Raw genomic sequence first — 23,999 nt, forward strand, 5'->3', positions numbered from 1 at the left:
TTTGTTCAAGGTGGAAAACCCTGTTTGGCTAGTTTGCCTACTTTTCTAGGATGCTGTTAGTTATTTTAAGTACTAATCATTACTGAGCAGTGTTAGGTACTAGTGTCTTTCCCTCCCCAAATGTTTAATCTCAATATAGAGTTAGTTATATTAGAGTATTTGGGGAATGGGATGGGTGTGGTGAATAAAGAATCTGAAAATTCCTAAAGTATGTAGTTGTGCAGGTGTGTATGTAGTTGTGCAGGTGTGTTGGGGGGAATATCATAAAAAAATAACTTTTTTGTGTTTGATAACTTCTCTGAATATAGGTTTCAGGGAGGATTTATGGTTAAGATCTTTCAACATTTTAGTTCTGTGACAAAACATGTTTTCTATTTACAACTCCCAAGTTACATCTTTAAAGACCTCTTATGTTAGGACAGAGCAGTCTATATATAAGTATGGTTTTTGAGACACTCAAAATTTGTGGGGTTTTATAAAATTTTGTAATGGGAGCATGATAACACAATTTTTTAAAGATGCAAGACTTGTAATTGCCTCAGTTGTGTATCAGTCGTGATCTCCTGCAAAGTCCTGACATTTATCCTGGGATTGGCCTTACATTTGGAATTTTAACATTTATAGAATGTTTTTCTTAGGGATCTATTTTTCATTTAATAGCAGCTTTTTTTTTTAAATGAAGAAGTTTTTATACATGCATTCACTTCTCATTGCTAGCTACAAATTGTAGTCCTATTGTTAACTGGAAAATAGGTCATAAAATAAAGACGTGGGGCATTCTCACAATTTTGAGATAAGATGCTTTGCATTTTTTAAATATAAAGCTTTGGTTCCTACTTTTATTTATGTTGATTTGTTTAATAAATAATTATCAAGAAATAGTTTTCTTTGCTATAGATTTTTAAAGTTTTAACTACTTAAAACCATTCTTTAGGTTCAAAGTACAGAGGGAGAAGCTCCTCACATTCCGGCTGCTTACCAGCTAGGTCTCACAAAGTCAAAAAGAGGTAAGTAGACTAATATCCACTAGTTCCCAAACCCATGACCAGTGTCATTAATTGATTTGGAAAAGGGGTTTATCTATCAGTGTTTGAGTACCTGTGAGTGTAAAATGAAGGTTAAGAACACAGGAATGCATTCTCAATTATACTTTGGTTATAGAATTTTTTTGTACCCTCTTGAAGACTTTTGTGTGCATATAATATAATTTTAGTTTGCCTATCCTGAAATGCCATTCTTTGTACTCTTAATTATTTTTTAGCTCTGTATATGGGCTGGATGGGAAGTGATAGAGCAACAGATAGAGGCCTACTTTTTACATGGTTATGATTGAAATACATATTTGTATTTTTTATTTTAAGGATTTTATTTATTTATTTTTGGGGGCATGCCTGTGCAAGTGAGGTGGGGAGGGGCAGAGGGAGAGAGAGAGAGAATCTTCAGCAGGCTCCATGCCTGGTGTGGAATCTGAGGCAGGCCTGATCTCAACCCTGAGATCATGATCTGAACCGAAATCAGTATTTGGACGCTTAACTGACTGAGTCATCCAGGTACCCCAGAATACACACTTGTATTATCCACCTCTGCTTTTCATTATTTAAACATGTCTGCTAAGTATATACATGAATATGCCTCTAGCAAAAAATACCAATCCCTCAGTACTGGTTAACGCTAGTTAAGTTAAATTCAAACTATGGATCAAAGGTGAGTGGCTCTAGATACTGTTCTTCTCTCGAATTATTAATTATTGACCAAAACCTTTGAATCCATTTCTTTCACTTTTAATTTGCAACAAGAAAAACATGTCTGATGTTTAAAGTCACAAAGCATTTGAGATTTAGAGAAAAGGAGAGAGAAGTAAGGAAGTTAAAGTGACCACTGAAGGTAGGACTGTTTATTTTTAAAGCTTACACATGCTGAACCACCCTGTTTTTTTTTTAAACTAGGATTCATATGTATGTTCCTAGAATAGGAAATTGCATGTTTATTCTCTTCTGATCTCTAAAATGACTTTGTAAGAGACAATTTGCATATAGTTTTTGTTGTATTGCATTGTGATACTAAGAAACAAGATAGGTCACTATAGTTCTGGTCAGACACAAAAAGAACTTTTCCTGTTTAATTTTCCTCCCCCTTTTAAGTCCATAAATATATGCATGTGTCTCTGAGCTATAAGGCATGGTTCAGAGCCATCAAGAAATTATTCCTTTAGTTAGGTTGACATGGAATATGTTGGAAAAAATAGCTTGCCCTGCATCAAAAAAGGGGATTAAAAACAGTATGTGTAAGTACTTCAGGATCTTTCAAGATCAAGATCCTTGTGGTAGCAAAGACAGAACATGGTTTGTATTCATTCACATCTGAGTTTCTCCCTCTAACCAATAAGAAGAGATCTCTGGTGGTACAAGTAAAAATGTTGACATTTTTATGGATCACATTTTTATAAATCAAGAGTACAGTGGTTTTGTACATGCATGAGAGGGAGAGGGAGCAATATAGTGTTTTCATCATTTTTTAATATAGCCTATCAAATTTTGATAATGTGATAATGAAAGTATCGTAGGTTATAATTACAGAATTAGAATCACTAGTAAAATATGCATTTCACAAGTTTAATAAAAATGAATATATTACATGCATAAAAATACTTTGCACTTTAGTCCTAGGACTTTTGAAGTTACAGTAATTTTAATCTCATACCCAGTCCTAGGATGAAGCCTATGGGTGCCTGGGTGGCTCAGTCAGTTAAGCATCTGACTCTTGATTTCAGCTCAGGTTATGATCTCAGGGTGGTGAGATTGAGCCCCATATTGAACTCTAAGCTGGGTATGGAGCCTGCTTAGGATTCTCTCTCCCTCTCCCTCTGTTCTGCATCCCACCCCCCTTCTCCCGTCTATCTCTTAAAAAAAAATTCTGAAGCCTAGAGAGGTTTAGTGACTCAGCTTTTGTCACAACTGACATTCAGTAAGCTATATTGAGAGCAATCATTTTCCTTATTCAGGATATACAAATTTTCTTTAATCCTATATAGAGTATATAAGTGTGCTGTTTGTGTCTTTATGATATTAGACAAATACAAATTCTAGGTTTGGTTTTGTTCTCACTTTAATGTTTTGCTCTAACTTCCTGGTTTTTTTTTTTTTTTTAAAAGATTTTATTTTATTTATTTGTCATAGAGAGAGAAGCGAGAGCAAGCACAGGCAGACAGAGTGGCAGGCAGAGGCAGAGGGAGAAGCAGGCTCCCCGCCAAGCAAGGAGCCCGATGTGGGACTCGATCCCAGGACGCCGGGATCATGACCTGAGCCTGGTTTTTAATTAGAAATAATATGTAACCTTTTCAGCTATCACAGAGGTCTAACTTTTTTTTTTTTTTAAAGATTTTATTTATTTATTTGACAGACAGAGATCACAACTAGGCAGAGAGGCAGGCAGAGAGAGAGGAAGGGAAGCAGGCTCCCCGCCGAGCAGAGAGCCCGATGCGGGGCTCGATTCCAGGACCCTGGGATCATGACCTGAGCTAAATGCAGAGGCTTTAACCCACTGAGCTACCCAGGTGCCCCGGTCTGACCGTTTTTAATTCCACCTTTTTCTGTGGAGATCTGTGTTTTTTTGTGAAATGTGTGACTAAAGAACATAGATTGTGATTTGCAGTTTACAGAACAGTTTCACTTATACCCTATTTAGTTCCTAAAGTAACCCTGTGAGAGATAGAAGAATTATTCTGTTTGGTGGCAGAGAGAAGATACTGCTTATTGTGATAAAGTAGGAACTTGAACCCAGGCCTCCTTGTTCTTTCCACTGCCCAACACCCGCTCTGAAGCCCAAATAGTCTACAGTCTGACCTAGTGTGTGTGAACTCAAGGCTAACCACAGAGGCGAACTCAACACAGACTGTACACTGCTACAGATAAAGCAAATCTCAGCAGAGAGAACCTTGAGTGGTGTTGGTCACTCCGGCTTCCCCAGACCCTCCAGCAATTGCCCTTTGCCCAACCAGATAGCCAGTTTCACTTCTAAATCCTTTAAGCCACTGCTTAATTTTATTGTTGCTTTGAGGGGAAAGTTATCATTGATTTATTCAGCAAACATTTTTATTGTTCCGTTGTTCTAGGTACTAGGATACAAAATAGAGTAAATGAGGTTTCTGTCTTCAGAAGACTCATAGTCTAAAAAAAAAAAAGACAAGCAAACATGTAATTATGGTGATAACTGCTCTGATGTACGATGTTAATCATTCTCTCAGTTGATATAATGCATAATTAGTACCCATGGTAACAGCTTATTCCAGTTCCATTTCACAATTGTTCCAGTTTACCTAGACTTACCAAAGGTATGGATTAGTTTCTTAAATCTCATTATGCAGTTTTGTTAACTTAAAAACAACTACAGAATTATTCTAAATTATGATGAGAAAAAAATTATGCTATTCTGTGATGCTCTACATTGGACCTGAGGCTACAGTGGGATATTTTTCAAAGTCTAGTGAATTTTAATTGATTTTGGATTTTATTCAAATGTATTATCAGGTTCTATCATTCAAATCTTGAATGTGGATTTGGTAAACATTTTATTTAGCTTGGTGCTTACAGAACTTGACTTTCTCATGAAGCTTCTTTCCTAGGAAATGTAATAGCTGTAAAGTCGTCCTCCACTTAGAGTGTGGATGGGCATGTGATCATTCTTGCTGTGCCTGTTTGGCCTTTTTACTTTATAAAGTGTTTTTAGGTTATCCTAACCAAGAATTAGAATTTTCAGGCCAAAAACCAGACAGTTTTTTAAATAAAAGTAACAGTATTATGTACTAGTTGAATGTATTTGAATTTCATGCAATTGTTAGGAAATCATTGATTATCATGACTTTAAAATGTTTGCATCATTTGAAGTATCAGAAACATTTAAGTACTCTGGCATGCAAATTCTTTAATTTATTGCCACCTTAGTTATAGTCTCATTTTCTTATTAGGAAAATAATCGAACTTTTTACACACTACATTTAAACTTCTAATTGCATCTGCTAAATATCTTTACATATCTACTAAGATAATGCTAAATATCTTTACATATCTACTAATACTTTACATATTTACTTCGGGATTTCTATTTTTTTTAACATGATTCTTCATTTCAGCCAGTTGTCCTCCAAAGATAAGACATTAATTGGATTTATCAAAATACATTAACACTGAACTTAATTAGCAACTAAATGCTGAGAATTTTTGATAGATCTGATTCTGTTTGGGGATGAATTCTAGTTAACCTCCTGTGCTTTGAAGCCACATCTTGTATTAGGATGCATATTTTTCTAAGAGGGAACCAATATATGTACCTGTTAGGAATCATATATCTGTAATATTTATTTTCTTGTCAGTGCAGTCATATTTAGCAGTTTCACCTAACTACATTTCTTTCGGTAGATCATCTATTACGTACTGCAAGTCAGCACTCTGATAGCAGTGGTTTTGCTGAAGATTCGACAGACTGCCTCTCCCTTAATCATCTTCAGGTAAAAATTTCTATTGTAGTAGGCACTGTGATTAACTTCATATTCGTGTGATTTTTCAGTAACTATATATTTTAAGACCTCATCTGTCCAGTGTTTATTTTTCAAATTACAGAATAAAAAATGCCAGGATGTGGATGTTATCCAAGCATTTGACTACAAGTTTTAGTTTTCACTAATTATACATCTCTCTCTGACTGAACATTTACAAATAAAGAGAGCTTCTCCTTTATTTTTGGGCTTTCAGTAAATAGAGGTTATTTTGATCATTATTCTGTTTGGTATTTTTCTTCTGTTTTCCCATAATTGTTTCCATATTTTACCATAATTGTTTTATTTAATAACTAACAGTAACTATGTTACATAGCTTGCTGAATATTATATGACTCTGATGCTAGAATGTTAGATAACCCACACAATAGGCACATCTTTATCCTTAAAGAGTTTATAATTTGTGTATAGTATATGGAACCCTTGTATGCAAATGTACAGAAGTATCTTGAAAGTGTTTAAAATATCTATAACCAAATTTTAAAGAAATGTGGAGTAGGAGAAAAAGATGACCCAAAAGAGACTCTGGGAACCTAATACTGGGTGGGGTACATGGACAAGAGAAAGAGACTCAGAAAGAATAATCCAGTGAGCAGAAGAACTGGAAGTTGAAGAGCCTTTTCTTTAAAGGAGATCCGTGGACATGAGCAAGATAAGAATTTGGCTTTTTGGAAAGTTAGTGGTTGAGTGAGTGGTTCTGAGGGAGTAATGAGGAGGAGCATGAATGGAGATTAAATCAATGATAAGAGGAGATACAAATGTTGACTCCTTTTTCAAATAAAGATGATAGGTCTTTGTGTCTTTCTCATATGACAATGACTCAGGGAAGTTGTCTGGCCAAGGGAGAGAGCTCTAATAGGGCAGTCTGATGCTGAAAAATCTGGGATGAAATTGTGACGTGATACTAGTCCTGGAGAGGATGTGATGGGATGCATAAACTGGAGAATTAACTTTGAAAAAAAGGATAGTTTTCTTCCAGAACAGAAAGGAAGGAATGCTGGGGAGAGGTATGGGAACTTTTGTAGGTGTTGGGGAAGAAAATTAAGAAACATTTGTCCATCTTTTCAGTGATTCAGTGTCATATCTTGGAAGAAAGGGAAATGGGTGCTGAAAAGGGGAGCTAAGGAAAATAGTAAAATTCTGGAATAATCTTTGTGGAAAAGTGGAGGGGCTGCCAATTAGAGTCAGTGAAAAACAGTTTTTAGTAGTACCAGGACCTTAACTGAGGTGGGAGATCGTGAAGGTACAAAAGTATCACATCAGTTTGGTGTTTTGTTAATGATACTTCCTATTTGAATTATCCATCTTCCTACCTGTTTTCCTTTCACAGGTTCCCGAGTCTTTGCAAGCCATGGGGAGTAGCGCTGATAGTTGTGATAGTGAGACAACAGTCACATCATTTGGTGAAGACCTTGTCACACCATCGGCACAAGACCAGCCTTATTTTAATGAATCAGAGGAGGAGTCGCTCATCCCTCTTCAAAAGGGAAGAGAGAAGGCAGCAATAGCTGCCGAAAAGAAAAGGTCAGATAGCGAGGATTTCCGCCAAAGTGAGACTGTGGAGAATGTAGGAAACACACAATCCATGTGCAGCACAGGAGGTCACTTTACTGAAATTAGTGAAATGAGAGAGGATTTTTCTCCAGCACAGCCAGTGGACCTGCTGAGGGAAGCAAGTGCTGAAAGTGATGTGGATAAAAGCAGTGAATACGAATTTGCCCACTATACCACACACCATATTCTGAAATCACTGGCTTCTATTGAAGCTGGATGCAGTGAGAAGAGCTCTGAAAACACAACTGGGCCTCCATCTTCTGTGGACAGAGTTAATACAGCTTTGCAAAGAGCTCAAATGAAGGTTTGCAGTCTGTCTCACCAAAGAGTAGGACGTAGCTTGATAAAATCAAAAGATCTCTTAAAACAGAGGTACTTATTTGCAAAAGCTGGCTATCCTCTAAGAAGGTCTCAGTCTTTACCAACCACCTTATTGAGCCCAGTAAGAGTTGTATCCTCTGTCAATGTCCGGTTGTCCCCAGGAAAGGAAACCAGATGCAGTCCACCTTCCTTCACCTATAAGTACACACCTGAAGAGGAACAGGAATTAGGGAAAGAGGTGATTGAACATGATGGTCCATCTTCAGTTAAATCCACTATTTTCATCTCTCCGTCATCCGTGAAGAAAGAAGAAGCTCCTCAGAGCGAGGTGAACCGGTCAGCAGAATGCCATCATCGAAGGACTCCTACCTGTTCACTGTATGCTCCAGCACCTGTATCTCAGTCCACCTGTTCTCTTCACTCTGTCCACTCTGAGTGGCAGGACAGGCCCCTGTGTGAGCACATGAGAACTCTGAGCACTCACAGTGTTCCCAACATAACAGGCACCACTTGTAGTGCCTTCAGTGCCCCTTTTGGATGTCCTAACTCACATAGACATGCTGCCTACCCTTACCGAGCGTGCTCTGCGAACCCTCCTTCTGCCATCGAGATGCAGTTGCGAAGAGTATTGCATGATATTAGAAACTCACTGCAGAATCTTTCACAGGTATGAGAAAAAATATCTTTTTTTTCTTTCATTGATTTGAACACCTCTTAATTCACTGAGAAGCTAGGTCTCATGAGGCCTGATCCACTTCAGCTTCATTTTCTTACATACCCAGACTTACATGTACCTGCCGCCCTCCTATACTCTGCCCTCCTGTATCAAGGGAGAAGCTGTAATTAGTCCTGAACAAGGTTGATTTCTCTGTTCATAATCTCCCTCCCTTCTAGGGAAGAGATTTTGCTCATTGGGTAGCCTCCCTTCTGTAGCCTCTTCTCCGTGGTCTTTTTCTTAGGCAGGTTGTCCCTATTAATAAAAAATCTTCACTCTCAAATACTTTCTCTTCTTTTCTCTGCCATTTGACTATGTTTACCGCTTTTTTCCTTTCTAAGCTTCCCTCCCCTCGGCTTCTGTGTCGCAGTGCGTTCTCCTGGTTCTGCTCCTAGCTCTCTGACTAAACTTTTCCCTCCATCTCCTGACTCCTGGTGCTGGGTCTCCTGGCACAGAATGAGTCTGCTTCCACTGGTTTCAGAGACTGGAACTACCCCAGAAAAGAAAAAACCAGGTAAAGTGTGAATTTGAATAAAAATAGTCTGTGTGTCTTGTCATTTTTAAAATTATTACTCTCAGATATGTTAAGTAGGCTGGAAATAATTCCCCAAAAAAGCTTTGAAAATAACTAAATTGTCTTTAGGTTTGCATTTCACATTTCCTTTCTAAATCTCTCTCCAAGCTACTTGTGTTTAGACAGTTGAAGAAATGGAAATGACAGTGTAATGTAATGATCCCAGCGTTCAGCTAGGAGACAGGCTTAGAATATATGTAATAGATCTTTTATGATGACAAAATAGGAAGCCACTAGGAAAGTAAAAATGAAAGTTGCAACTTTTTTTTTAAGAGAGGAAGAGGAGGGGAGCCTGGGTGGCTCAGTGGGTTAAAGCCTCTGCCTTCGGCTCTGGTCGTGATCTCAGGGTCCTGCGATCGGGGCTCTCTGCTCAGTGGGGAGCCTGCTTCCCCCTCTCTTTCTGCCTGCCTCTCTGCCTGCTTGTGATCTCTTTCTCTCTGCCAAATGAATAAATAAATCTTTAAAAAAAAAAGAGAGAGAGAGGGAGAGGAGTATATATTTTATTTATTTATTTATTTAATTTTATTTTAGGGAGGGAAGAGAGGGCAGAAGGAGAAGTGGAGAGATAATAATAGGCAGACTCCACACAGCACAGAGCCTGATGCAGGGCTCGATCTTACGGCTGTGAGATCACAGTCTGAGCCGACATCAAAAGTCAAACTCTTAACCGACTGAGCCACCCAGGCTCTCCAAAAGTTGCAATTTTTTTTCTCTAAGATTTTATTTACTTCAGAGAGAAAGAGCATGAGTGGAGGTGAGGGTCAGAGGGTGAAGGAGAAGCAGGCTCCCTATTGAGCAGGGAGCCTGACGAGGGGCTTGATCCTGGGACCTTAGGATCAGACACTTAACTGATTGAGCCACCCAGGTACCTTAAGTTGCAGCTTCTTAAGTTATGCAGTAAAGTATAACTTCTTTTAAATATTTTATTTACTTATTTTTCAGAGTTAGAGAGAGCGCATGAGGGGAGTGGCAGAAGGGGAGGGAGGAGGAAGGAGGAGAGAATCCCAAGCAGACTCTGGAGCATGGAGCCCAATGTGGGGCTTGATCTCAGGCCCCTGAGATCATGACCTAAGCTGAAACGAAGAGCCTGACATTTAACTCACTGAGCCACACAGGTGCCCCAAGTACACCTTCTTTTAAATATAGATTTTATCCTCATGACAACTGTCTCCAAATGATTTCCGGTCTAACTAGAATGTGGGTATTCTTCCTTCTTATAAATCTTAGTTAGTTTTATCTGTGAGTGAGAGAGCCAGCCTTTCAGCTATAATTATGTGAAACAGGGCTCTGTCAGCCTACACCCTAATGGAGCACCTTTCTAGAGCAGCTTGTTACTCTGCTCTGCATGTGGTCATCTCCTCTCGGATGTCCTATCAGCAACTCAGCTAATTAATCTTCTTACCACCCCTCACTCCCCACCCAGGAGACAGAGGCTTTGGTCTCTGCTTATCTCTCCAGTCTAATTCTTTGTGTGTGTGTGTGCCCGCCAGCAGTGTTGGACTGCGTGCAGGCTTCCAAATAGGTGTGCATTCCAAGGTGTCTGTTTTTACGAATGCCACTGTTTTTATTTTTGTTTTTGTTTTTGAACCTAGAATGCCCCGTCCTTGCCTTTCTTTGCATGATCAAGTGCTGTTTACTGTTAAGGCTCAGCCCAGGTATCACGAGTGCTGGGATCATTTACTCACCCAATCTAGATTTTTGTTGAATGCCTTTTGTCTTTTTTCTTCACTCTCTAAAATAGTGAGATATAGTAGATGCTTAAATGTCTACGAATAAGTGTGATGACTGCTTACTACTCTCTCCAGCCAACTCAGTAATTCCCTGTAATCTCAGAATTTGCTATCACTTCTACATTTTTGAGTTTTGTTTTTGTTTTCTATTTCCTCAAGGCAAGAGGGAAGTCCTGTAAGACATAGATTTAAATAGATTTAAATGATACATGTTTCGTTGCCTGTTGTTCTTTGTTCCAAATATGCTGACTTATACCTGAAACAGCTAGGAGTAATCAGGTGGCACCGGGGACTGATTGGGTTCCTGCTTACAAAATGAAGTGGCATTTTTTGGTTGTTGTTGTTGTTACTGCTTTTTTTTTTTTTTTTTTTTTTCCGCCCCAAAGAAAATCAAAAATATATAGGCCCCAAATCACCTTTTTAACACCTTAGATAATTTGGAAATAACCACTTCAACATTGATTTGTAATCCTGCTTTCACTTTTTTATAGTACCCTATGACAAGAGGACCTGATCTTGCTGCTGCTCCATATAGTACTCAGAAATCATCTGTTCTACCTCTATATGAAGTGAGTTCTTATTTAGATCTTTGTGGTACAAAGTAATTTATATGATTTAGAAGTATAATTTTGTCATGTTGTATTTTAGAATACTTTTCAGGAGCTCCAGGTAATGAGGCGGAGCCTGAATTTATTTAGAACGCAAATGATGGATTTAGAGTTGGCAATGCTGCGTCAGCAAACTATGGTTTATCATCATATGACTGAGGAGGAAAGGTAAAAGTTCATTTTGTCTTAATCTAACTCAAAATATTTTTCATTCCAAAAAAGAATTGTCACCTTTTTTTTTTTTTAAGCTTGGTTTTATGTCTGGTGCTGTGTACCTTTTATTTTGTGAATCACTGTAAATAAAATTAGGCATAGTGTTTTACTAATTAAACTGCTTTCAGTGTATTAAGGAAGACAGTGGTTGTAATGTGGTTTTAGTTTGGAATATTTGAGATACAGGGTAGAGGAAGAAAGACCATTTGTCCTACTGGTCACACCTGTGGCAGTTGCTGTCATGCTAATTTTTAGAACTGGCCATCTCAATACTTTTTAATGGCTTGTGAGAGAGTGGTGAATGTGAATCTCCAAACTGCTTTTTTCAACCTTGTGCCTGTCATCACACTGATAGGTATGAAGTTGATCAGCTTCAGAGTTTGAGAAATTCGGTCCGCATGGAGCTTCAGGACCTGGAACTGCAGCTGGAGGAGCGCCTGCTGGCCCTTGAGGAGCAGTTCCGCGCTGTGCGCATGCCTTCTCCCTTCCGCTCTTCAACCCTTATGGTATGGTGCCTTGGGGCTTGTCTGAGGGTTTCACTTAGGACTTATGTATCATGCTCCACATAATTTAGGACCAATGCCTTAATTTTAAAACACTTATTTTAATGGCATTGAGGCAAGCACAGTGTTTAAGGAAACTTTCCCACAGATCAGTTGAATGAGCAACTTGTGATTGAATGAGCAAGTTGTGATTCTTTTCTTAAATATTTAATATACTTAGAAATATACCGAAAAATGTTAATCATTTTTTAATAAAGATTAAGGAACAATACAAAATTTTTAGGAGTTTTAAAAATGGTAGTGGGTTAATATGTGACTAATTTAGATTTTAATCCCTGCCTGTAACTAACTGCCAAGAACATAAATATGTATTTCACTCAGTCTTTTTCCCCTTCTTGTCTTTGAATAAATAACTATTTGTTTTAAGTTTTTCCTTTATTTTGGATTCTTTGCAAGGCTTTAATTTTTTAAGGAATCAAATGAGATCTTTTTTAAAGGCAGAAAACATGTATACAGCCAAGAGAATAAATACTTTCTCTTTGTTTTATATCACTTTTCAAACTTACAATGTTTCTTTGAGTGAAATTTAAATTTCAGCATTTGATTATTATTGCTGTAATCTTTGCAGTTGTGAAATACATTGTTTTGAAATGTGGAAATAATGAACTTTGCTGTTACTTGAATCACATACTTGATTTTGTTAACAACAGATAACTCTGTACACACATATATGTGCACCCGTATGGAGTAGAGTCAGTAGAATAAGAATGTGTATTACACATATATATGTGTAGCATAGAATAAGATTATCACTTATCATTGGTGAATATCTTTTTCCATAAACGGTTTCAATCCATTATTTTTAGAAATGCATATTGGTGACAGCAGAGAATCAGAACATCTATGAATGTGTTAATTCGGTCAGAATTAACATATTTTATAGGATCCCGAGAGAGTTGAGAGTGACCTTCATGACATAAAAGAATGTTTCAGGGCAAAAATTCCTTCATTTTTTGTGAAACACTTGGATTTTGAAGAAATAATTTATACATACATACATATATATTGTTCTTATTTTTCCAGGGAATGTGTGGCAGTAGAAGCGCTGATAACTTGTCATGCCCTTCTCCATTGAATGTAATGGAACCAGTAAGCCTCTCTCCTTTCAAATCACTGGGGAAGGGAATGATAATAACATTTCATAAACACACTATTTTCCCAGTGTAGATGAAATGTTTTTGTTTTTAAATACAGAATTTGATGATAACTAAATTGATTGGAAGTGAGTTTGGCACTTCTGAAACTCTTTTGCCATCTTAGTCCATTAGAAAGCCAGTTATTTGCAATGGTGATTTATCTTTATGGTGTAAAGGAGGTAATGGATTATAAAAAGTATTTAATTTATGCTACAGAGAAAATATGCTTTCATAGTGTTTCCAGGTCCTTCAGGCAGTTGGATTTGTAGGATGACTACTTCTTGAACAAAAGTCTGATTTTTGTTATGTTTTAAAGAAACTGATTCATCTGGATGCCAAAGCATTATGATTAGCTATTTTGCTTTTCACTGGTTACTATTCCTTAACAAGTAATTTGGAAACCCATCCATTAACAAGTAAAATTTCATCCAACCATATAGTCTAGCTATGTATTATACGGCTTTATCTCATCACGAATTTACATTTTCCTATGTTTTTGCAAATAAAATTGAGTAGTTACTAGATGAATTAGAATCAAGTCTTTACAAGCTAGGTGATTTTTAGCAGTAATCACAACTAGAATTTTAATCTTCTTCTAACTACCAGTCTTAATTTAAAGAGAGAAGAATTACAATTTTTCTGACTTCCAGGTCACTGAACTGATGCGGGAACAGTCCTATCTGAAGTCTGAATTGGGCATGGGACTTGGAGAAGTGGGATTTGAAATTCCTCCTGGAGAAAGCTCAGAATCCATTTTCTCCCAAGCAACTTCAGAGTCATCTTCTGTATGTTCTGGTCCGTCTCATGCTAACAGAAGAAGTGGAGTACCTTCTGGTGACTCAGTGGGCAAACCTAAGACCCATCTGGTACCAAGCAAGAAAGTATTCCGAGCATCAGTGGCCCTAACACCCACTGCTCCTTCTAGAACAGGCTCTGTGCAGACACCACCAGATGTGGAAAGTTCTGAGGAAGTTGGAGCTGCCGAAGAAGCCTTGGAAGCTGTAGGACCTAAATCTGAAGTGGAAGAAGGCAATGGAAAAATCCCATTAATGCCAGCTGTTGGGGAAATGCATAAAAATGTGGAGCAAGATGAGTTGCAGCAAGTCATACGGGAGGTGAGTAAAATCCATGCTTAATTTATTTGGCAGTATGTGTTGGAGGAGGTTTTATTTGGACGTTATTTATAAGATATTCCTTTGATTCACTGTATTCAGTAGTTTTCAGAAAGCTTTTAAATTAAATTTTCAGAGAACTTTCCCATTGATCTAGCTCATGTCTATTAACATATGTTTCTAATGGCATTTCTGCAAATTTTATACTCCAGTGTGAAATAATAAGTATAAAGAATTTGATCCATTTGGCTTAATCAATGGTAGAGATACATGGAAGATAGATGAATTGTTCAAAGATAGAAATACAGAAAGAAAAGAAGGTTTACCCTGGGTAATAGCAATGTGTAAACCTGAAGCATTTAACCATAGTTCTAGGTTACCAAAAAGACTGCAAAAATTAGGAAGACTAGTAGTCACAGGTCAAAAGTTAATTGAGAAAATTAGTAAAATAACTGTTTTGGACACTAGGATCAAGCAATAAGAAGGAATAATATATATATGTCATATATGTAATATATTTATATATATATCATATGAAAATAGTGAGAGCACAGATCAGAATTTTTTATGGCTTTTAATTTTTTCCTTTTCTTCCCAAATCACAGTATGTCCGGGTATAAAATGTAATAGAGTACACAGGATAAAAGTTCCACATGTTGAATATATTTTTTTTCAATCTGTTCTCTTAAGAGTAACTGAGGAAGAACCATAATTATCCATAGTTCTTTCCCAGTGATACTAAAACCCATGATGAGAAAGGATCTTTCCACTGGTCAAAAAGGGGATAACCCTATACACTAAAAAAAAAAAAAAAAAAAAAAAAAAAAAAAAAAAAAACCTTCTTAAGAGTGTTTTTGAGTATGTTGCTCTGTAACGGATAAAAAAATACATATAATACATGAAATCCTTAAGCTTAAAAGACTAGTAGAACTGTAAATAAAACTAATTCAGGAAACAATAAAATTACACAGAAAAACATGTAGTATAATGTATTCAAGCATTTAGAAATGAAAAAGGGCAAAATGGGCCAGAGAAATTAGGGTCAGTGGCTCCCTATTTTTAATTTACATATTTCTAATAAATTGAATCTAAGCAATTGAACTTAAGGTGTTTTTAAAATTAATTTGTGAGTAACATACAAACACAACGCAGAGTACTAACCACTATACGATCACGGCCAGTAACATACAAACAGATTTGTAGTGGTTACAGGTCAAGAATGGTGGCAGCAGACCAGAATCTTCTCTCAAATGGGCCATTGATCCTCTGAGTCCAGAGATTAGTTCATGGGTATGAGGTGCCATCATTCATAGCTGCATAATAGTAGCTTGAGAAGTACAGTAAAAATAAATACAGTCAGTTTTACTATGGTATAATATATATGCACTCCTAAAAGTTGTGCTGTGCACATTGGTGCAGTTAAAACCACAGAGCTTATGGGGAAAATAGGATTAGAAGCATAACCAAAACTTTGTAAGTGACATATTTAAAAGAGGATAGAAACCTAACAAAAATAGCACAATTTTATACATGTTAAATGGTTAAGAAATACATAAATACTGCAATAAATATGGCATTTGACCTTGAAAAATACCTGAAATTTGCTTGTGGAGCTGGGCTTTGGAAGAGTTGCAGCTTGTGAGGTATTGCAGGGTAGCAAAGGAGAGTAAGATGAAATTCAGCAGAAAGTTTTAGTATCAGATGTGAGTAGGTGTGGCTCATGACACATTGAACTGAGAGAGCTGGTGGATGTTTAATGTATGTGTATTTCATGTACTGTGCTCCTGCGTTCAGCTGAATGCGGTCATCTGCGTTCACCCAATATTTCTTACAGATGAAACTGCACATAAGCAGAACGTGAAATTTATATTATACTCAAGTTATTTCCTAATATTTCAATCATGTTGAGACAAATTTACATTTTCGAAACCAGCATTATAGCAGAAGAGACTGTATGTTTATAATTTCTTTTCATGACTTGAATTACCAGCTCAAAGTTTAAAAGATCTTAAATTCTGTAAATTTATTTGTTCTACAAATATATTTTTTCTAAGTTGATTATATGTAGCTGGCTAATGTGTAGCAGGCTCTGTATATCCATCTTGCTCAGTTAGGTGCAAATGATTAGAATCCATTTTTATTTATATGTTTCATTTCAAAGAGTAATTGTATAAAATTAAGTAATTATTTTTCTCTATACTATATATATCAAGAGGTAAGTTTTATATGAAGAAGTAAGTTTTAAGGTACATTTTCTTCCCCAGAAATGTGATATTTTTGTTCGCTTTAGCTTGCTTTAGTTTGAAAGCTTTCCTTGAAAACTTAATTTTGCTTGTTTGACATAAATATTCCCTAATGCACAGTTGAGTCCTCATTTTTAAAGTTGTTAATAAGTCGCCTGATGTGTGTTGTGAGTAATTTCTGAGGAGTAAAACTCCAAAAAGGACCAAAACGTTTTGATTCTTTGGCTGATAGAACATAACATATAGAAAAGATAGTTGTTTCTTGGTCCTAGAGAAGTATTTGATCATTTGGGTAGCACCTCCCATAAAGGGGTGCCTGGGTGGCTCAGTAGGTTAAGCCTCTGCCTTCGGCTCAGGTCATGATCACAGGGTCCTGGGTTTGAGCCCCGCATCAGGCTCTCTGCTCAGAGAGCTTCCCTCTCTCTCTCTCTGCCTCCCTCTCTGCCTACTTGTGATCTCTGTTTGTCAAATAAATAAATAAAACCTTTTAAAAAAAAGAACCTCCCATAAAATAAGAAAGATTTTATAATTTTGAAGACATTTAAACTGACATGCAGGGCAAATGTCTGAGGAAATTTTCAGAATTTGTAACTAAACCTGTTCATTAGAAACCCCCTAATTCAACATTTGACATAGTTTGGAGGAAGTTGGGCTTAACATTTACCCTTTTGCTATTTACAGATAAGGACTTAACAAGCAAAATATATAAATGACACAAGGTGTTAAAAGGAATTTTGAGGTACTTAAGAAAATAAACTATTTTGAAGCACTTAGAAAGTATACACTATTATATAAGTTAGTCCAATGCCATTTATAATTTAAAAAAATGTGTTGATAATATCTTAGCTCAGTTATAAGGGTGTTCTGTTAAACTTTGTTGACAAAATGTATTAAATTCATATTAGTCTTAATGCCATTCGTTTCAAATCTATAATCTTTTTGTTTAAATACCCATGGTACTGAGTAGCTTGTTAAAGCTACGTATCAGCTACCAAGAAAATTAAATTAGACTCTGCCTTTCCAGTAAATTCTGTGCCCCTGACACCCATTAACAAAAGCTACTCCTCAGGATGGCAGGATTTAAGCCATTTGAATGTTTTGCAGGTAAAGATTAAGCATGTATGGCAGATACGTTCAAGGATGTTTTTTACTGCACTCTTGGATGCATGAAAACAATGATGTCTGTCAGGTTTTTGTTTTCACCATTTCACCATATGTGAAGTTTTGAAAAAGTATGCTCTCATTATAATGTGTTAATACAGTAGAGTTCTTAAGGAGAAAGAGCTTCTTTTTCAAAGAAGTGTTTTCTCTTTTCAGAGAAATGTTTAATATACTCATTCAATAACAAAGCTTTTGTCATATTAAAGGTAACACACTTTTGCACAGATTGTATATGTTGCAGTGGGAAAAAAATTACACTCTTAAAATTTGCCCAGGTGGTCTGCAATGTATCTAATCAGTGGCCTGAAACTGTTTACAATTATTTAAAAAGTTTAAAAAAAAAAAACTTAAAAAAAATCTAGTAAGTGAGCATGTGCCATAGAAGCAAATCGACAAAATTAAACATCAAAGAATAAACATAGATTGCTTTTCTCTTTAGAGAGTACTTTTTGGTTTGATGAATTTCCTAGGCTTGGTTCATGCCTTTTAGTATCTTTATTATAGGCCATCTGACATGCATTAAACATGTGTTTTGGTAAATACATAGCTTGTTTGTGTTCCTACTACAGTTTCGATCAGTCATCACTTGATCTAATGACTGCCACAAAGTCATCACCCAGGCTATGCCTGTCACACTTCACACTTGCAACTATCTGCTTCTCTTGCCCATGAGCATTCTTTTCTTAATATCGCTCAAGTCTGTGTTCAGCTATACGACGTTTTGGAAATTGTGCTCGTAAGGGCAGTTTTCCCATCCATCCCAATAGAGTTTTCTCACTCCTAACCCTGTAGCCTGTGAGACTTGGGAGCTAATTTATTTGTCCATACATTTATTCCTTCATTTAATTATTAAAGGCATTTTATTGTTTTCAGTGCTAGTCTGTCTATAATCCTTTATTTCTCTACCTTCTGTCTCCGATATTGTGTCTCTCTCCCTCCTCCTGCCTTCACTCTGTATTGCTTTTCTCTTTCTCATAAACGCAATGTGTTCAGACATTTATCGAGCACTTACTTTATGCCAGGGTACACTGATGAGTGAGACACAGTTGTCTCCCTGAACTAGCTCACAGCACAACGCATTCCCCTTTGACCTCACTCTTCCTAATCCAGGCTCCTGCACCCTGGGGGGAACCGTCTGTTAGTGACACTCCTTGTTCTCTCCTCCGAGGTGCTCTTGCTGCAGTTTTCTCTCCACAGTGGGACCTGAAGTTGCCATTATTTTTCATGACCTACTCTTTTTTTTTTTTTTTTTTTTTAAAGATTTTATTTATTCATTTGACACAGAGAGATCACAAGTAGGCAGAGAGGCAGGCAGAGAGAGAGAGAGGAGGAAGCAGGCTCCCCGCAGAGCAGAGAACCCGATGCGGGACTCGATCCCAGGACCCTGAGATCATGACCTGAGCCGAAGGCAGCGGCTTAACCCACTGAGCCACCCAGGCGCCCAATTTTTCATGACCTACTCTTTTAAGGTCTGTCATTCTCTGAGAAGTTTTTACTTTTTCCTCTTGTAGCCTATACAGATCTCTCATTCTCTGTTCTTCTGTTTTAGTGAGTTAATACATTATATTTCCTCTTAACATTTTATGAAACAATATTCATTTTGGGCCCTTCTACATTACAACATCCTCCTTGGCCAGACTTTTTTTTATTCTTCCAGTAATGTCTGTACCCTCAAAAAGTGTTGGCACACATTTTTGGTTTGTAGAGAATACTTTTTGGCTCCTGTTTTATTTTTTGAATGATAAAGAATGATGAAAGTTACTAAAATTGCCATATTGCATGCAATAACAGGACTGGGAAGACTACTTCTTGTCTTCTGTAAATACAGGTTTGCAAAAGTTCTGATTCAACACATTGTATTTGTGCTTATAATACATTGTGGCTAAGAGGTTCTGGTTTTCATAATATTTGTATCCAACACATATTCATTTAAAAATAAACGTGAAGTACTGTGAAAGCCAAACACTTTTCCTGATGTTTAAAGTTTAGAAATATTGGTAGAAGATAAAAGGAGAAGTTTGTATTGATTTAAATTATTCCAAAACAGATGGTTGGTAGCTAAGGAGCATTTGTTTCTGTGAATACTTCTGTATAAATCTATGTATTATGTACTGGTTTTGCGTGACAGATTAATACAGAGCCATTTTTGGAAAGACTTCAATTGAAATGTGTTCAGGATGTACTTAGGAACATTTTAGGAAATAGATCAGGCTGACAGGAAACTGTGGAAATGTAGAATTTTTAAAAGCTGGTTGAAAGTGTCTCAAGTTCTAATTTGGGAAGACATTATCAGTTTATTTCAGGAAATCCACATTTAAAGCCTTCACAAAGAGCTATTTGGAGGTGATGCTGTATTATTAGAGAGAAAAAGGCATGGATAGGCGTGCATAGTGTCTGGGCATCTGGAAAAGAAAATCTTGATGGAGTTATTGTTGCCCCTACGTCTGTCTGCCTTTTCCAACAATAAAATAAGATTGTATATCCTTATCTGAAGCAAAATTTTCAGACAGGTGACAAACTTCTACCATACAACTAAAGAAAAATTTATTTCTTTAGAGTTTGTGGTTGTTTAGAGGATGTTTTTCATGTTTTAAAATAAATTGTACTAAATTATCATTTTTTCTTTCTACTTAAAATGTGTATGTTAGCTTCGAACAATTTATAACTTCTTTAGATACTTTGATTTCAGTTGGTGTAACAGGCAATATACCAATATATTAGTTTGACACTAATGAGATTTCTTAACAATGACAACACTAAGTATACTGTTGATGACCATATGAAATTAGACATTAATAAAAAAACATAAAAGTGAATCTAACATTTAATTAGTTCTTCTGGGTTCCTTTGTGTCATGAAGCAAATGGAGTTTTTTAATCTATAAATAATATTTTTAATGTTCTCAACGTAAGAATTGTGGTATTATTTTATAATAGAATTATCTGAGTTATGCCAGATCACACACTGATCTAGGTTTGAGGATAGATGGACATGATTCCTTACTACCTCTTTATATTTCATGAGGGTTTACATGAGTGTTTCTCTACGGTTTAGTTGATTGTAGGAATTATGAGAGCTTGTTTGGAGGTTCTAGCAGGGGAGCGCAGCTACTCGTATACCTTTGACCGAACAACAGTCCTCTCCTCTATCGGGGAGGTCGTCCTCTTCAACCAAGCGCGCAGCTTCGGGAGGGACGCACATGGAGCGGTGAGGGAGGAAGGGGACACCCGCCTAGCCAGCCAGATCAGCCGAATCAGCCCTGGCGATCAGTGGGGTGACATGTCGCAGCCAGATCGCCCTCACATCCGATTGTAGGAATTAAATGTTGTTTTTGTTTTTCTGAAAACAGAAAAAGTAGATTATAGTCATATTGTTAAATTCTTATTTTTCTCTTTTTCCATTTTAGATTAAAGAGTCTATTGTTGGTGAAATCAGACGGGAAATTGTAAGCGGACTTTTGGCAGCAGTATCTTCAAGTAAAGCATCTAATTCTAAGCAAGATAGTCATTAAATGGAATTTATAGGTAAACTTTTCTGAAAATTTTTGCTTTGCTAAATATAAATAACTACTTAGTGTTTAATGCTTTCTTAGTCCCCAGGACTGTTCTCTGGTTCATTTTTAATTTTTAGAATATATATAATAGGTGATCCTGCAGTGTGAAAAACTCACAGTTTTTCACTGTGTGAAAGTAGGAGGTGTAAGTAGGTCAAATCTCATAATATTTACCTCCAGGTTATTATTGATAGTGTGTTATTTTCCTGAAATTTCATCATAGTAAATAAATACTGGAATTGAAGAAATCAGAACTTGCAAAATTAAGCATTATTTTGATACCATTGGTTTTAATGGTATTTCAGAAGTATAACTTTAGGACCAAGATTGAAAATTAATCACAAATTATTATTACCTTTTTGTATTTTAAAGAAAAGTGTCCCAGGGCACCTGGGTGGCTCAAGTCAATTAAGTGTCTGCCTTTGGCTCAGGTGATGATCCTGGCGTCCTGGGATCAAGCCCTGCTTCTGGCTCCCTGCCCATCAGGGGGTTTGCTTCTCCCTCCCCCCACTCTTGTGTTCTCACTTGCTCTCTCTCTCTAACCCCTCTTCTCAAATAAATAAAATCTTTAAAAAATAAAGTATTCCATAGGTCCATATCTAATCATGGCATAATTTATAAAGAAGGATGTTATTTATATATACACACACACAATGCACTTATATGTGTGTGTGTGTGTGTGTGTGTGTGTGTGTGTGTATTTAGAGAAGAGACTCATTCTCCTTTTAAAGAACTTTTAACACAAATATTTGAAAGATGTTTAATGCTCACTTCTCTTTTTAAGGTTGGCATGGATCCTTTTGGCTGTGAGATGTTGGAGTTATCAATGATATACACTGGTAGAGGTGTTATTTGTGCTTCAGAAGATTCTTGCTGCTGGACTGGGCTACTGTATACAGTGTACAATGTTTATTTCTTCTAAGCATATCTTTTTTAAAAACATACATAGAAACATAGGCACTTTGCTGACTTTATTTCTTTTCTAAACTACCAAAACTGTAGCCATTTGAAAAGCCTAATATTTATTTGTATGTCAATATTTTCCAATTGATTCCCTATGTAGAATTAATTTTAAAACTTGAAAACTTCCAGACTTAAACAACTTATAAATAACATATTTCTTCAGACTAGCTTCTTAAAACACTGACCTCTATGAGGTATTTACTGTGCAATAACTGATTCATTTTTTTGAGAGCTTGAAGCAACCAATGATTTTCCCTCCACTGCTGTTAATTAGTGTCACTTCCAAGGAGAAAAATTGTTCTGTTGTAAAATTTGCTCTTAATTCTTGAGGAGGTACTAATAGCAGTAGGATAGAATTGTATGAGGTTACCTACAACTACTTAATGTTCTTACACTGTAAGCATTGTTACTTTACCAAGACAAATATAATTTTATTATAGCTTATGTAGTATTTTTCTTTTGGAAACATGCGTTATGTTAAACACTATACTTTTTGCATTGTCCAGACTTCTTATATTATAAGGAGATGTTTCTTCTTCTTTTAGACTAAGTAGTAGAGTATTGCCAAAATAATGAGACTTCTGACTTGAATGGATTGAAATGAATAAGCTGGTTATGTTTTTCAAAATGGAGGTATTTTAGATTTGTTCTCCTCATAATAGATGGTTTTAATTTAGTTTTAACCAGTAAGAACTGTTTGTTTTTTGGGGGGAAAAATAAAAAGGAAGGTGGTTTCCTATTTTGTTTTGTATGTATTAAATAAATGTGTAAAGTAACAACCAAATTTATTAGAATTATTCCTTTAGCATTTATAATTTTCAACTCTTATTATATTTCTTTGTGTGAAATTTTAATCAAAAGTGGTTGAGATGTTAACAATATTCTTTGAAAGAATATCTAAAAAGTTTATAAATGTTTGAATTATCACACAAAGGCTGATTTCTAAAAATAAAACAATAAAGTATTTATTTTGCCTAACATCTTTTTAATAGTTTCTTTTCTTTAACAACAATGTGAATAATTTGGATTAGATTTGATGAGTAACAAATAAGGCCCAAAAGAATTGGCTATAACCTAATAGGCTGATATTTTCTTTTTCTGAAGAGGCTTCTATGATGCTTTGAAAAATACAGTTAAGACCAGACCACCCTGGAGAAAGAGCTTGTATTGCTCTTGGTCTCATCTAGTTTTGTGGTCCTAATGATCATCATCTGAAGCCAAATAAAACTTTCATTCAAAATGTACTATTAAACTCAAAGAACAGGCATTAAAGTATTATTTTATTCTCTGGTCAAAGTATTCAACTTAGTTGATTCTAATAATAGTAATGATACATATAAACCAGGTACCCCATATTAAACATAATAGAGGCATCGATGATTTTAACTGTTCAGCTTTTTAGCCACTTACTTTCATTTCGTCAGTATAAGATATCCAGAGTTTGATGGTCAAAATTAGAGATAAAAGAGTTGTAGTAGTACACTAAGCTAATGGACAGATCATTTCTATAGTTAGTATATACATGAAATAAAATTTAGTGAACCTTCACTATTAGAGTTTCATCCTTCTCTCCATTTTAAACCTTTGTGTTTAAAAGCCACCATGCTAGCTCCTGCTATGTAGAAATGAATGTGAGAAAGAGCAAGGTATCTTTTTCTTTTAAGATTTTATTTATTTATTTGACAGAGATCACAAGTAGGCAGAAAGGCAGGCAGAGAGAGAGGAGGAAGCAGGCTCCCTGCTGAGCAGAGAGCCTGATGTGGGACTCGATCCCAGGACCCTGAGATCATGACCTGAGCCGAAGGCAGAGGCTTTAACCCACTGAGCCACCCAGGCACCCAAGGTATCTTTTTTTTTTATATGGGTAAGTTTACAAGTGCCAAATGAAAAAATATAAAGAAGAATCATAGAAAGAATTTGAGAGAGTCTTAAAAGTCTTAAAAAATGGGAAGTGGAGGACGCCTGGGTGGCTCGGTTAAGCAGCTGCCTTTGGCTCAGGTCA

The 23,999-nt window shown here is 36.3% G+C and overlaps 1 protein-coding gene across 4 annotated transcripts in view; it reads left to right on the top strand.

Moving 5' to 3' along the window:
- ITPRID2 (ITPR interacting domain containing 2) overlaps nucleotides 1-22,977 on the top strand; it is a 38,650-nt gene extending 15,673 nt beyond the window's left edge. Inside the window, exons 9-18 of one of the 4 annotated variants that reach the window (XM_032356129.1) lie at nucleotides 935-1,007; nucleotides 5,415-5,503; nucleotides 6,882-8,093; nucleotides 10,937-11,014; nucleotides 11,094-11,221; nucleotides 11,622-11,772; nucleotides 12,853-12,918; nucleotides 13,616-14,080; nucleotides 20,888-21,005; nucleotides 21,819-22,977. In XM_032356129.1, the coding sequence (XP_032212020.1) occupies nucleotides 935-1,007; nucleotides 5,415-5,503; nucleotides 6,882-8,093; nucleotides 10,937-11,014; nucleotides 11,094-11,221; nucleotides 11,622-11,772; nucleotides 12,853-12,918; nucleotides 13,616-14,080; nucleotides 20,888-20,992 (2,367 nt within the window). In that variant the 3' untranslated portion in view covers nucleotides 20,993-21,005; nucleotides 21,819-22,977. The remainder of the gene's footprint in view (nucleotides 1-934; nucleotides 1,008-5,414; nucleotides 5,504-6,881; nucleotides 8,094-10,936; nucleotides 11,015-11,093; nucleotides 11,222-11,621; nucleotides 11,773-12,852; nucleotides 12,919-13,615; nucleotides 14,081-20,887; nucleotides 21,006-21,818) is intronic. The other 3 variants (XM_032356130.1, XM_032356133.1, XM_032356131.1) reach the window with 3 other exon arrangements.
- The last annotated feature ends 1,022 nt before the right edge of the window (nucleotides 22,978-23,999 follow it).

The sequence above is a fragment of the Mustela erminea genome, chromosome 8, assembly GCF_009829155.1.
Source record: "Mustela erminea isolate mMusErm1 chromosome 8, mMusErm1.Pri, whole genome shotgun sequence".
NCBI classification, from domain to species: domain Eukaryota; kingdom Metazoa; phylum Chordata; class Mammalia; order Carnivora; family Mustelidae; genus Mustela; species Mustela erminea.